This window comes from Gopherus evgoodei, chromosome 6, assembly GCF_007399415.2.
Source record: "Gopherus evgoodei ecotype Sinaloan lineage chromosome 6, rGopEvg1_v1.p, whole genome shotgun sequence".
NCBI lineage: Eukaryota > Metazoa > Chordata > Testudines > Testudinidae > Gopherus > Gopherus evgoodei.
The window spans coordinates 29,778,760-29,792,746 of NC_044327.1; the positions used below are offsets into that span (position 1 = coordinate 29,778,760).

Here is a 13,987-nt window from a genome sequence, read left to right on the forward strand (position 1 = left end):
GCAATAGACTGAGCCCTCAAGGGTTAATTCTCTCAACACTACAAGGCAGCAGGAAAGGAAGGAGGGCAGACAGAGATCACACATGTGTGGGAGAAAAATGCACATTTCCCTTTAAGTAGCTGACCCAGGCCTTAAGTACTCTGCCTTGTTAATTAAATCAGCTTGCTGAGACCTGAAATGGCAGCTACTGCCTAGAAGCTCCCTCCTTCTGTTGTGTGTCCCCCTGCTCTATGGAAGATGGAGTAAGCGGGGTGCAGGAGCGAGGGGGAGACACCTTGAAATTAGGCCCCCTGCTTCCTCCCCCCCCACCCCATACAGCAAGCAGGAGTCTCTGAGAGCAGCTCCAAGGCAGAGGGCAGGAGCAGCACATGGCAGTGGGGGGAGGGACAGCTGCTACACAGGGAATTTAGGGGAGTGGGGAGCTGATGGGGGGCTGCTGGTCCACTCTGGTTCCAACCACCCACCAGCTAGCTGCAATGGGCTGTGTTTCCTGCAAGCAGCGGACAAAACAGGCGGCTGCCAAACAACATTAGAAGGGAGCATTTCACAACTTTAAACAAGCATGTTTCCTAATCGACCAGCACTTAACATCAAAACAACGTTAACCGGGACAACTTTAAGTGAGGAGTTCCTCTACATTTAACAAAACCAAGGATGATTGTGGCTTTGTTATTGAGAACATCCTGAGTGCTAATGACACTGTTTCCTCTGCAGATGAAGGTAAAACATGTTCACCCGGTCACCGACAACAAAACATGGACTGCAGTTGTCAGATCCACATTAATTGCCGAAAACATCCACTGCAGAAGAAACTAGTGGTGTATGGCCATGGGGGTTAAACTGCCATTGAGGTTCAGAGTGTGGTAGTTGCTGACAGATGTGCAATTAGAGACAGACTAATCCTCTCATCTGTCAGAGGATCTATGTTGACCTCCATTTTAGAAGTCAGCATGTGCATGTTTTTGTAATTAGTTCTATTAATTTGTGGCTGTTGTTTTTATTGGTATTCTGTTTTATTTGCTTTTTGATTTTTTTTTAAAGAGAAGTGTCATTGGCCGCTGAAGTCAGATACTGCTGTCTGTCATGTCATAGTGGCAAGAGTTTTTGTAACCCTACCTCATGCTAAGTTATTAGATCTAGGAAAAGCCATTCAATCTCTTATCATGACTCCTATGTATAACCCTTCTATTACAAGGAGAGTAAAAATATTAGACAAAAAGAGAAATGGAGAAAATGTGGTGAATGCATGATTGTTCCCATATAGATATATGCAGTCTGTGTCTACTGTGTGGTGTAAATAAGCTTGAATGATTGTGTGTGGTGAGTGTGCACAGGTCAGTTGGAGTGTGGTTAACTAGGTGTATCAATCTGTGTCTAAATTGGAGGCTCTGAATGTATGGGCTTTACGCGGGGCTTAAATGAGTACATGCATGTCTGAAACTGTTTCACAGTGTATGTGAAAAGATATGGTATGTAAGGATGAGACAGGCTTCTGACAGGATGAAGTATATATTTCAGTGTGTGTCTGAGTTTAAATATAGAGCTTGTGTGTGTACAGATGAGTGGATTCTTCGATTCTTTATTGAACCATTCCCTGTATGGTGTTGGGGGATGCTGCTGCTTCATGTGCTGCCTTTCAAATGAGACATAAAACTGACCCTGAACAGCTCCGAGCATTAAAATCCCATTGCATTTTTCACAGAAATTAGTCTTGTTAGCTTTGGTGCCCTGAGTAAACTTAAATGTGGATGTCTGTATTCTACATAACTAAATTTCCCCATACATTTCTTAAACTGTGTGTAGTGTTGGTATATGCTGCTAAGTGTTCATTGTGTTCCATTTGAAAGGTTTTCATAGGTTTCATGTTCTGCATATGTGTTTTAGGGTATGTGCTTGCCCTCTTCTTCTTTAGCTTTCTCTCATACCGACCTACATGTGAGTGCATGCACGCTCATAGATTTGGATATTTAGATATACTATATATAATTTATATACATTTTATAAGCAATGAAGAGTCCTGTGGCACCTTACAGACTAAGAAACATATTGGAGCATGAGCTTTTGTGGGTGAATGCCCACTTCGTCGGATGCATGACATTCACCCACGAAAGCTCATGGTCCAATATGTCTGTTAGTCTATAAGGTGCCACGGGACTCTTTGCTGCTTTTACAGCTCCAGACTAACATAGCTTACCTCTCTAATACTTGATACATTTTAAAGTTTCCAAAGTACTATGAAGTTCTTGGAATGAAAAGTGCTGTATAAACACAATGTGATATTATCGTTATTAGTATTATTAGTAGTAATGTCAGTACTCAACTATATCTATTCTCAGTGATAGAGTATAGTCATTATAAATTTATAAGGAAATTATGTCCTTCCATTTATTTTATGTAAATTATGCATTCATGTATGATGTAGTCATGGCTTATCATACTGTACAGTAGGCAGAAGTAAAACCCATTTTTCTAATCAATTGGACAAACACAAATGTAGTTTAAATGTTGAAATGTTGTCTTTATTTTCATTTTCCTGTTTTCCTCAATAGATTTAGATTCATTTCTGAATAAATTAGAAGCTAAGAGATTTTACATAAAAATTAGGTTTATTGTATTTATCAAACAATAAAAACATTGTTGTCGTTCATACATTTATGTTTAGTTGCTGATGATGTTGTGGTCAAACATTTAGTCGCTGATGAAGTTGTGGTCAAACTGAACAAGCAAATGATTTCAAAGTAAACACTGAGTCTTCATTCCTCCAACCATCCTGCTGTGCCGAGTCCTTGTAGTGTATATAGTACTAGAAATCACACCCCGGATGAGCTAAGGGTACAGTAGTAGTTTGAGCTCTGAATCTCTTGGCTTTATAAATTTGTTTTTAAGTAATTTTTGTTTTGTTTTGTTTTTAGTAACATTTGAAGCACAGCGAAGGCTGTTTTAGGTGATTTCTTGTACACATATGCTCTCTTTATTTTATTTGCTCCACCTTCAGTAACCTAGCATTGCAATGACCACCCATTTGTCAAGAATGCCTGAGTGCAGCTCCCTTGAGAACCTGTGACTGGATTGAACTGCTCTATTGGGGGCATGATGATCCTTCAAACAACAGGAAGCATTCCCTTCTGGAATTCTGCATGTTGTCTCAACAGCATTTCTGCCCCAAAAATATAGGATGAGCTCAAAACCTGTACTCTCATCACCCATTTAGCAGCATATAGTGCTGCTGCTGGACTGAGTGCTTTTTAATATATCTTTTGAAGAGAAAAACAATTCTTTATAATAAATACTTTGCTCTTCCACCCTGAACTGAATTTGTTCATAACTAAGTAAATATGTTAATCTTCATTAAACTAGAGTAACACTTCCTCAGGATGCTGAATTCCCCATGTGAACCTGACCTGTTGCAAACTTAAATTTACCAAAAATACACTAAAATACACATTGGTGCAGGGCTATAGAAACAATATTGACCAGTTATATAAAAATCTGGATGAGCAACAAGAAAACCTTTACTGGATTTTATCAGAATTACTTGCCTCATTCTATTCCAAGCATCCAGCCTTGTATCTAACCTCCCATATTACTTACCTTTTCCGGTTTGCTCCCACAGACTGCCTGAGTTTGAAAATTTTGGCTTACATATCTTGTCCAAGGTTATATGGCAAGTCTATAGCAGTTCTGGAAACAGAACCTGTGCTAGAACGCAAATGTGTTTTGCACTGTCCAACCCTCTCCTGGTCAGTCCTGATATATTGGATCTGTTGCCCCTCTAAGGCAAGGGCATCCACTTAAGGTAGCAGACTGTTGTATGTCAAGTTACCCAAACAATTCACAACACTGCAGTAGTTTTAATTAAAGAATAAACATGCTTACGTAACTATAAAGAGAGATTTTTAAGCAAGTACATTGAAGACACTGAAGTCAGAAATTGTTACAAGAGAAATAAAGATGATAAGCTTTCTAAACTTAACAAACTAGATTTGGTTCAAGGTGAAATTCTTACCACCTGCTTCCAGCAACAGAACTCACCAAATTTCAGGTTAGGATCTGATGCCAAAGTCCCCAGGCTGTTTCTTTTGTCATCTTAGCTGGAAGGGAGAGATGGACAAGGAGAGATAACTACGGGATGTTTGCCCCTCACTTTTATATAGTTCAGTTACCCTTTGAAATGCATTTTCCTGAGGGTTACCCATAGTTAAAATTCATTCACAGTAAAGAAGGCTGGTGGTGAAAGAAGGTCCATGCTATTTCTTCTCACCTCTGTTTGCTGAAAGGCAGATTTTCCTTGTCTCCTATCTTCCCCTTCTTGCTGCCTGAGGATCCTGTTATAATTTACATGTAAACTGAGGTAAACACACATTCTTTTGTTTGAGACCTGCTTGACTTGTTCTGCCCAGTTGGGGCTACCTGGGTTTGAACATGTGCCACCAACATCATTCGAGAGGGAAGTCATAATTTTACATATAATGTTGCTACATACATTCAACTATGGTATTATTGACTAGCATGGTATTAGTTTTAAAATGATACCTTACAAGGCATATTTTGTACAAAGATTATTACAATAATGTGTAGGGTATGAATACTCTTTAAATATAGTAATCCCTGCAAGTCTAGTTTTCAGAATGGAGAGAGGTAAACAGTGGTGTCCATCAGGAGTCTGTACTGGGACCCAGTCCTATTCAACATATTCATAAATAATGTGGAAACAGTGAGGTGGCAATATTTGCAGATGATACAAAACTACTCAAGATAGTTAAATCCCAAGCAGACTGCGAAGAGCTACAAAAGGATCTCACAAAACTGGGTGACTGGGCAACAAAATGGCAGCTCTCGTCCACTCACGCCACTTCTCTACCTACGCTACATTGATGACATCTTCATCATCTGGACCCATGGGAAGGAGACTCTGAAAAATTCCACCACGATTTCAACAGCTTCCACCCACCATCAACCTCAGCCTGGACCAATCTACACGGGAGGTCCACTTTCTTGACACCACGGTGCAAATAAGTGATGGTCACATTAACACCACCCTATATTGAAAACCTACCGAACGCTATGCCTACCTTCATGCCTCCAGCTTCCATACCGGACACATCACACGATCCATTGTCTACAGCCAAGCACTGAGGTACAACTGCATCTGCTCTAACCCCTCAGACAGAGACCAACACCTACAAAATCTCCACCAAGCATTCTCAAAACTACAATACCCGCACGAGGAAATAAGGAAACAGATCAACAGAGCCAGACGTGTACCCAGAAGCCTCCTACTGCAAGACAAACCCAAGAAAGAAACCAACAGGACTCCACTGGCCATCACATACAGCCCCCAGCTAAAACCCCTCCAACGCATCATCAAGGATCTACAACCCATCCTGGACAATGATCCCACACTTTCACAGGCCTTGAGTGGCAGGCCAGTCCTTGCCCACAGACAACCTGCCAACCTGAAACATATTCTCACCAGTAACTGCACACCGCACCATAGTAACTCTAGCTCAGGAACCAATCCATGCAACAAACCTCGATGCCAACTCTGCCCACATATCTACACCAGCGACACCATCACAGGACCTAACCAGATCAGCCACACCATCACTGGTTCATTCACCTGCACATCCACCAATGTAATATACGCCATCATATGCCAGCAATGCCCCTCTGCTATGTACATCGGCCAAACTGGACAGTCTCTACGGAAAAGGATAAGTGGACACAAATCAGACATTAGGAATGGCAATATACAAAAACCTGTAGGAGAGCACTTCAACCTCCCTGGCCACACTATTGCAGACCTTAAGGTGGCCATCCTGCAGCAAAAAAACTTCAGACCAGACTTCAAAGAGAAACTGCTGAGCTTCAGTTCATCTGCAAATTTGACACCATCAGCTCAGGATTGAACAAAGACTGTGAATGGCTTGCCAACTACAGAACCAGTTTCTCCTCTCTTGGTTTTCACACCTCAACTGCTAGAACAGGGCCTCATCCTCCCTGATTGAACTGACCTCATTATCTCTAGCTTGCTTGCTAGCATATATATACCTGCCCCTGGAAATTTCCACGAAATGCATCTGAAGAAGTGGGTATTCACCCACGAAAGCTCATGCTCCAAAACGTCTGTTAGTCTATAAGGTGCCACAGGATTCTTTGCTGCTTTTACAGATCCAGACTAACACGGCTACCCCTCTGAAAAATGGCAGGTGAAATTCAGTGTTGATAAATGCAAAGTAATGCACTTTGGAAAACATAATCACAACTACACGTATAAAATGATGGGGTCTAAATTAGCTGTTACCACTCAAGAAAGAGATCTTGGAGTCATTGTGAATAGTTCTCTGAAAACATCCACTCAATGTGCAGCTGCAGTCAAAAAAGCAAACAGAATGTTGGGCATCATTAAGAAAGGGATATATCATATTCCCTCGATATAAATAACTAAATATCATATTGCCTCTGTATAAATCCATGGTAAGCCCACATCTTGAATACTGCGTGCAGATGTGGTTGCCCCATCTCTAAAAAGATCTATTGGAATTGGAAAAAGTTCAGAAAAGGGGAACAAAATTGATTAGGGATATGGAACAGCTTCCATATGAAGAGAGATTAATAGGACTGGGACTTTTCAGCTTGGAAAAGAGACGACTAAGGTGGGATATGATAGAGGTCTATAAAATTATGACTGGAATGAAGAAAGTAAATAAGGAAGTGCTATTTATTCCTCATAACACACAACTGGGGGTCACCAAATGAAATTAATAGGCAGCGGGTTTAAAATGAAGTATTTTTTTCACACAATGCATAGTCAACCTTTGGAACTCTTGTGAGAGGATGATGTTGTGAAGGCCAAGACTATAACAGGACTCAAAAAGGAAATAGATACGTTCATGGAGGATAGGTCCATCAGTGGATATTAGCCAGGATGGGCAGGGATGGTGTACCTAGCCTCTGTTTACCAGAAGCTGGGCGACAGGGGATGGGTCACTTGATGATTACCTGTTCTGTTCATTCCCTCTGGGGCACCTGGCATTGGCCTCTTTCAGAAGATAGGATATTGGGCTAGATGGACCTTTATTCTGACCCACTATGCCTGTTTTTAAGTTGTTATAGTTGGCTGTGTAGTTACATACTTCTGAAATGTTCTGACCTGAGTAGAAAGTAAAGGTGGTTATTTGAGTGTTGGTCTCTGTGTGTTTTCCACACATAGGTATACATGTTCTCCATGCACCTGAGACTGGAGATTTCTAGCAAATAGTGTCCATTGGTCTGTAGCTGCACATTTGCCCTCCTTGTGCTCTGAATGGAGGATGCAGGTGGTGTCACAGACCAATGTCTCTCCAATTCCTTCATATTGATGTATGGCCTGAGTCAGAATCCTCTCTGTCCATAGCTACCTCCATGTTTCTTCTTCTTCAGAACCTGGAAATATAATTGTTCATAGTTTTTAATGTAGTTAGTTAAAATTTTAGTGTCATGAGTGAAGAAAATCAGTGCTACTTTGATCGGCTTGGAGAAGCTCACATATCCGCTAAGTACAGCATCTGCTGTTCCTTCCCTCCTTGAACCCGTGAGGGACAAGAGCTCACATTGAGGAAATGTCTCATAACCTTCTCAGATCCAGGCCAGGGAGACCCCCTGTATATCAGCCTCAGGCAATGAGCAGCACCCCTCCGAGAATGAGCTCAGGAGCTGAGGCCAAAGCTTCTAAGCCCAAGGAATCATTCACTAAGGCTTTTCATGAGAATAAACGGCACTCTCCACAAATGCAGGGACAGATCTCTCCTTCACGTCTGCCTTTAAAAAAGGGATCCCTCTCTGATTCCATCCAGTCAGGTGAGTCCTTATAGTGGGATCCTAAGTATTTAGGTCTGCTACCTGAACATGAGAGTAAGGCACAAAGGAGAAAGAATCCACCAGTACCTATTAAGGCTCTGGTTCACAAGCCAAAGGATCAGCACCCACTGATGCAAAGTAAGAACTTCAGGCTAGACTCTTCTACGGTATGGAACCACCCCAGAAGGATCCACCATAACTACGGATGTGCCGGATCCATGAGTCCAGAGCACTGGAACACCTCACACTCTGGGATGAACTGAAACCTATACCACCTCCCCAGAGGATATCATCAGCCATCCCTACCCTCAATGTCTTCTCCTTTCACAACCAGCCCTCCTGAGGGACATAGAATATTAGGGTTGGAAGAAACTTCAGGAGGCATCTAGTCCAATCCCCTGCTCAAAGCAGGACCAACACCAACTAAATCATCCCAGCCAGAGCTTTGTCAAGCCGGGCCTTAAAAACCAGTAAGGATGGAGATTTCACCACCTCCATTCCAGTGCTTCACCACCCTCCTAATGAAATAATGTTTTCTAATATCCAACCTAGACTTCCCCAGGTGCAACTTGAGACCACTGCTGCTTCTTCTGTCATCTGCCACCACTGAGAACAGCCTAGCTTCATCCTCTTTGGAACCCCCCTTCAGGTAGTTGAAGGCTGCTATCAAATTTCCCCTCACTCTTTTCTTCTGCAGAATAAATAATCCCAGTTCCCTCAGTCTCTCCTCGTTAAGTCATGTGCCCCCAGCCCCATAATCATTTTCGTTGCCCTCCGCTGGACTCTCTCCAATTGTCCACATCCCTTCTGTAGTGGGAGACCAAAACTGGACACAATATCGAGGTGTGGCCTCACCAGTACTGAATAGAGGGGAATAATCACTTCCTTCGAACCCTGGCAATGCTCCTACTAATACAGCCCGAAATGCCATTGGCCTTGGCAGAAGGGCACACTGCTGACTCAGATCCGTTTCTCATCCACTGTAATCCCCAGGTCCTTTTCTGCAGAACTGCTGCTTAGCCAGTCAGTCCCCAGCCTGTAACGGTGCATGGGGATTCTTCCTTCTTAAGTGCAGGACTCTGCACTTGTCCTTGTTGAACCTCATCTGATTTCTTTTGGCTCAAACCTCCAATTTGTCTAGGTCACTCTGGACCCTATCCCTACCCTCCAGCGTATCTGCCTCTTTGCCCCAGCTTAGTGTCATCTGCGAACTGGCTGGGGTGCAGTTCATCCAGATCATTAATAAAGATGTTGAACAAAACCGACCTCTGGGCACTCCGCTTGATACCAGCTGCCAACTAGACATTGAGCCGTTGATCACTACCTGTTGAGCCTGACAATCTATCCAGCTTTCTATCCACCTTATAGTTCATTCTTTCACTTGCTGACAAGAATACTGCGGGAGACCGTATCAAAAGCTTTGCTAAAGGCAGGATATATCACATCCACCACTTTCCCCATATCCACGGAGCCAGTTATCTCATCATAGAAAGCAATCAGGTTGGTCAGGCATGACTTGCCCTTGGTGAATCCATGTTGACTGTTCCTGATCACCTTCCTCCAAGTGCTTCAAAATGGATTCCTTGAGGACCTGCTCCATGATTTTGCTGGGGACTGAAGTGAGGCTGACAGGTCTGTAGTTCCTCGGGTTCTCTTTCTTCCCTTTTTTAAACTATGGGCACTATATTTGCCTTTTTCCAATTGTCTGAGACCTCCCCCGATTGCCACGAATTTTCAGAAATAATGGCCAATGGCTCTGCAATCACATCAGCCAGCTCCCTCAGCACCCTTGGACTTGTGCATGTTCAGCTTGTCTAAATAGTCCTTAGCCTGTTCTTTCACTACTGAAGGCTGCTCACCTCCCCCCCGTATACTGTGTTAACCAGTGCAGCAGTCTGGGAGTTGACCTTGTCTGTGAAAACTGAGGCAAAAAAAGCATTGAGTACTTCAGCTTTTTCCACATCATCTGTCGCTATATTGTGTCCCCCCATTCAGTAAGGGTCCCACGCTTTCCCTGACCACTTTCTGTTGCTAACATACCTGTAGAAACACTTCTTGTTACTCTTCACATCCCTTGATAGCTGCAACTCCAATTGGCACCGGAGGAAGAAACATCTTGGCACTGGAGAAAGAAACCACCTTAAGGAGATAGGGATGTCCTCTACTGTTCATAATCCAGAGCACATGTGGTCTCTATCTGTATTCCACTACCTGCCCTCCTCCATCTCTTCTTCAGCTCTTTCTGATTCGCGGTAAGATGAAGAAGTGGAGAGCATTGGTCTGCACTTCCTCTTATGCCCTTGCTTTGGAGCCCAAGAAGGGCAGTTGTGGAGGTGAGGACCAATTGGCACTACTTGCTAGAAATCTCCAGTCTCAGGTGCCTGGAGCACGTGTACTCGTGTGGAATACAGATAGGGGACCATGAATCTTAAGTTACGGATGTTCATATTTATTTCAGGGATTCATTAAAATGGTAAAAGCAGCAAAGAGTCCTGTGGCACCTTATAGTCTAGCAGACGTATTGGGAGCATAAGCTTTGTGGGTGAATACCCACTTCCTCAGATGCATGTCGGGTATTCACCCATGAAAGCTCATGCTCCAATACGGCTGTTAGTCTATAAGGTGCTGTTTTTTACAGATCCAACTAATACAGGTACCCCTCTGATAATTAAAATGGTAGTAGTAATCCTTTTTGAGTTATGATTTATTTATAAACTGGTAATATGAGATTCTTGCATATGCTGAGCTATCTTCCAACCTCTTGACTGGCACATCATTGGCAATAGATCTGAATGTTCTTTAATTTTTAAGTGGTATTTTTGTGAGGAACAGCTGTAGAAGCTGTTGTTTGATAGATATCTTCCTGACTCCCTTTCACCTGTTTGCTCACCCTTCCTGCCATTTTCCCTGCACTCCCCACACACCAAATAAATAAGTATTGGAATACAGTTAAGAAAAGAAGAACTGGCACTTGCAAGCTGTATGTCCGTCATCCTGCCGAGCACATCTGCTTATACAAACATACTCCCCTGCCCTCTCCCTCTAAGGCTGGTCCACGTTACCGCTTAAGTCAATGTAACTTACGTTGCTCAGTGATGTGAAAAAGACACACAGCCCTGAGCAAAGTTAGTTACATTGACCTAAGTGCTGTCCACACTGGTGCTTATGTCGGGTGGGAGATGCTTTCCTACCAACATAGCTTCTGCCTCTTGCAGACGTGAGGTAATCACACCGACGGGAAAGCGCTCCGTCCGTCAGCATAGCTTGTCTTTACCAGAAGTGCTACAGTGCACATCTGTGCCAAGGTAACCCTTGAGTGCAGACTTGCCATAACTGGTCAGGGAATATGTGTAGTATCTTTTGGAAAGAACTCGTTTAATCAGTTCTTTCCCCTGAGTGTACTGTAGCTTGAGTGTACTGTAATCTTTTCTTATTGTTTGATATTGCTGTATGCAGCATATAATACCATTTTGTGGATGAGTCCATTCAGGAGATTAGATATTATGCTATGAGGCCCATATGAGTACCTAAAAAAATGGATAGACTCATGATAACACAGTATAAGTGGAAACGTCAGAGAAGATGAAGCTCTGGTATCTGCTTTGTGGTGCTGGTTTCTTTTAATTTCAAACAAAGCAAAAAAAGTAGAAGAATGTTGAGAGAGTGAATCTGTTGAATAGCAGAGAAAAATTGTACTGGGCTTTATCATACTGTGATTTGAAGTCTGGTGTTCCCAGTGACTTCACTGGGAGCAGGAGCAAGTCCTATTCATTTTTAGCTACATGATTAGTAGTCAACTTAAAAAGTCTATCCAAATCTTGGAATCTTTTGTTTTTCATTTAACAGCCTACTATTTCATCATTATAAACCAACCTCATTTATCTTTGCTTATCCTTATTGATAATTTGAAGTAATGAGAATGTACGCAGTTTTACGCTATATTACTGCTAGGATTTTGTAACAGAATTGAAGGGATTTTTGGTCCAAGGCAGCATTTGAGGGCTGTTTAGATAAGGCCTGGAAAAGGAAGGGTTATCTACAACTTGAGCGAGTTTATTATGGCTTAGTGATTTGCTGATTGATTTAGTTTGCTGTCAGTTAAGCTCTCTTAATGTCAGTTTTCTTTGCATAATGCCTTGAAATAAAGACTGATGAAGTTACTCAGATTGATGCCGCTTACATAAACTGACCCCGATTTGCCCTGTTCTGCATGACAATTTAAGTGACAGCAGTTAGAGGAAATATAGCAATGAATATGCAACTTAAGAATTAAGGAAAACTCAAGTAAACCTTTCAGAATGTAAAACTAGGCATAAAAGCTAGAAGCTGTTCTGTTAATTCCACAGTTGTCTTGTGTTTAAGAAAAAGGCTGATGTTGTGTCCCAGATGGCGTACTGATGAAGTGAAGTTGAAAGAGAAAAGGTTAGGAAGGATTAAAAATTAAATGATATATTTTTGAGTTATACTAAATTTTCTCTTATCTTTATCCTATTTGAAAGTGCAGTTCTAGAGTGTGTGTTTTGTAAATATGTGAATTTCAGATGCATGAAGTCTTACAATTTGAAATGCATCTGTTTTCTTTTTGTACTCCCGTATTGCATGTGTAACTTAAACTGTTGTCTTGGTTATTGGGTGTGACATACTGGAGTACAGTCCAGACCAGTGGGGAGCTGTCACCTCTGCCTTGTAACCTGGGATGCTCTGTAATGCCTTGCTGTTGTAGCCTCCAATCTGGACTGCTCACAACCAGCCACCAGCATTCAGGTCTCTTCCAGATGTGTTTGTGTGTAACTGCAGCCTGCCATTTACACCCTGGCTCTCACTAGCCTTGGTTGTACTGCAGGGTGATCCCAGTACACTCCAGATTTCTCCCCAGAAATGTTTCCTGTATTGCACAGCCATTTCCTGGACTGTCAAAATATATTAAGACTATTATTCCTTTAAGTGAGTAATATACACTAGTTTGTTATCCTAAGTACTGTTGCCCAGCTACCTTAACTTAAACACACTGGATTAGATAAAACAATAAAACAAGTTTATTAATTACAGAGAGATTCTAAACGAGTACAAATAAGGCATAAAAGTTAGAGGTGGTTACAAGAAAAATAAATATAAAATGCTTTCTGGTACCTAGCTTAACAAACTATATTAGAATCCAGCAAAGCTTCTCACCACATGCTTCTGACATCATTACTGATCAGACTCTTCAGGTCAGGACCTTCTCTAGCCCACCAGAGTCCAACAGCTGTTTCCTTTGTCTTCTCAAGTGCAGCAAATGAGGTCAGCGAGGGGACAGAAAGGGGTGTTTGGGGTGTTTGCCCCTCCTTTTCATAGTGTCAGTTCCTCACTGAAAATCATTTCCAGCTAAGAACCAAGAGACACGGGGTCTGGTGCAGGAAGGAGACCTTGTTGTTTCTTTGGTAAGATGCTGATCTCTTTGTCCCTGCCTCCCGTTCTTGCCAAAGAATGGCCACTTGATATGACTGTTTACTGCTTAAATATAAATCAAGGCACCAGAGCTGGCTCCAGGCACCAGCGCAGGAAGCAGGTGCTTGGGGCAGCCAATGGAGAGGGGCAGCATGTACAGCTCTTTGGTGGCAATTCAGCGGCAGGTCCCTCACTCTGTCTCGGAGGGAATGACCTGCTACCGAAGTGCCGCCGATCATGCCTTTTTTATGGCGGCTCTTTTTTTTTTTTGGCCGGTTGGGGCGGCAAAAATGCTGGAGCCAGCCCTGCAAGGCACACAGATTACTTTGTTTAGGACAGACCTGCTGATTTCTGCCTGAGCAGGGCTGTGGGTTTGGAACACGTGTTGTTAACAACAGGGGAATCTTATAACTTCACATATAAAGTTGCTATCTATATGTCACCATAACAATACTGATCTGCAAGTTATGAGTTTTTAAATGATACCTCACAAGGCATACATTGCACAAAGATTATTACAATAGTGTGTAGGGTGTAAACACAGGATTGCATGCGTATGTTTAACCTGTTGTCTTGCTTATTGGGTTACCAAATTGAGTAATGGATAGTGGAACATGCTACTAAAGAGTTACAATTCATAGAATCATAGACTATTAGGGTTAGAAGGGACCTCAGGAGGTCATCTAGTCCAACCCCCTGCTCCAAGCAAGCAGGACCATCC

General features: G+C 42.4%; 1 protein-coding gene across 9 annotated transcripts in view; it reads left to right on the forward strand.

Annotated features, from left to right (window-relative positions):
* CCDC171 (coiled-coil domain containing 171) overlaps positions 1-13,987 on the forward strand; it is a 274,485-nt gene that overhangs the window by 161,089 nt on the left and 99,409 nt on the right. The window contains exon 25 of one of the 9 annotated variants that reach the window (XM_030565908.1): positions 2,996-3,039. The exons of the other annotated variants lie outside the window; for them this stretch is intronic. Within the exon in view, the coding sequence (XP_030421768.1) occupies positions 2,996-2,998 (3 nt within the window). The 3' untranslated portion in view covers positions 2,999-3,039. Of the gene's footprint in view, positions 1-2,995; positions 3,040-13,987 lie in introns of those variants that run through there. 9 annotated transcript variants of the gene reach the window in all.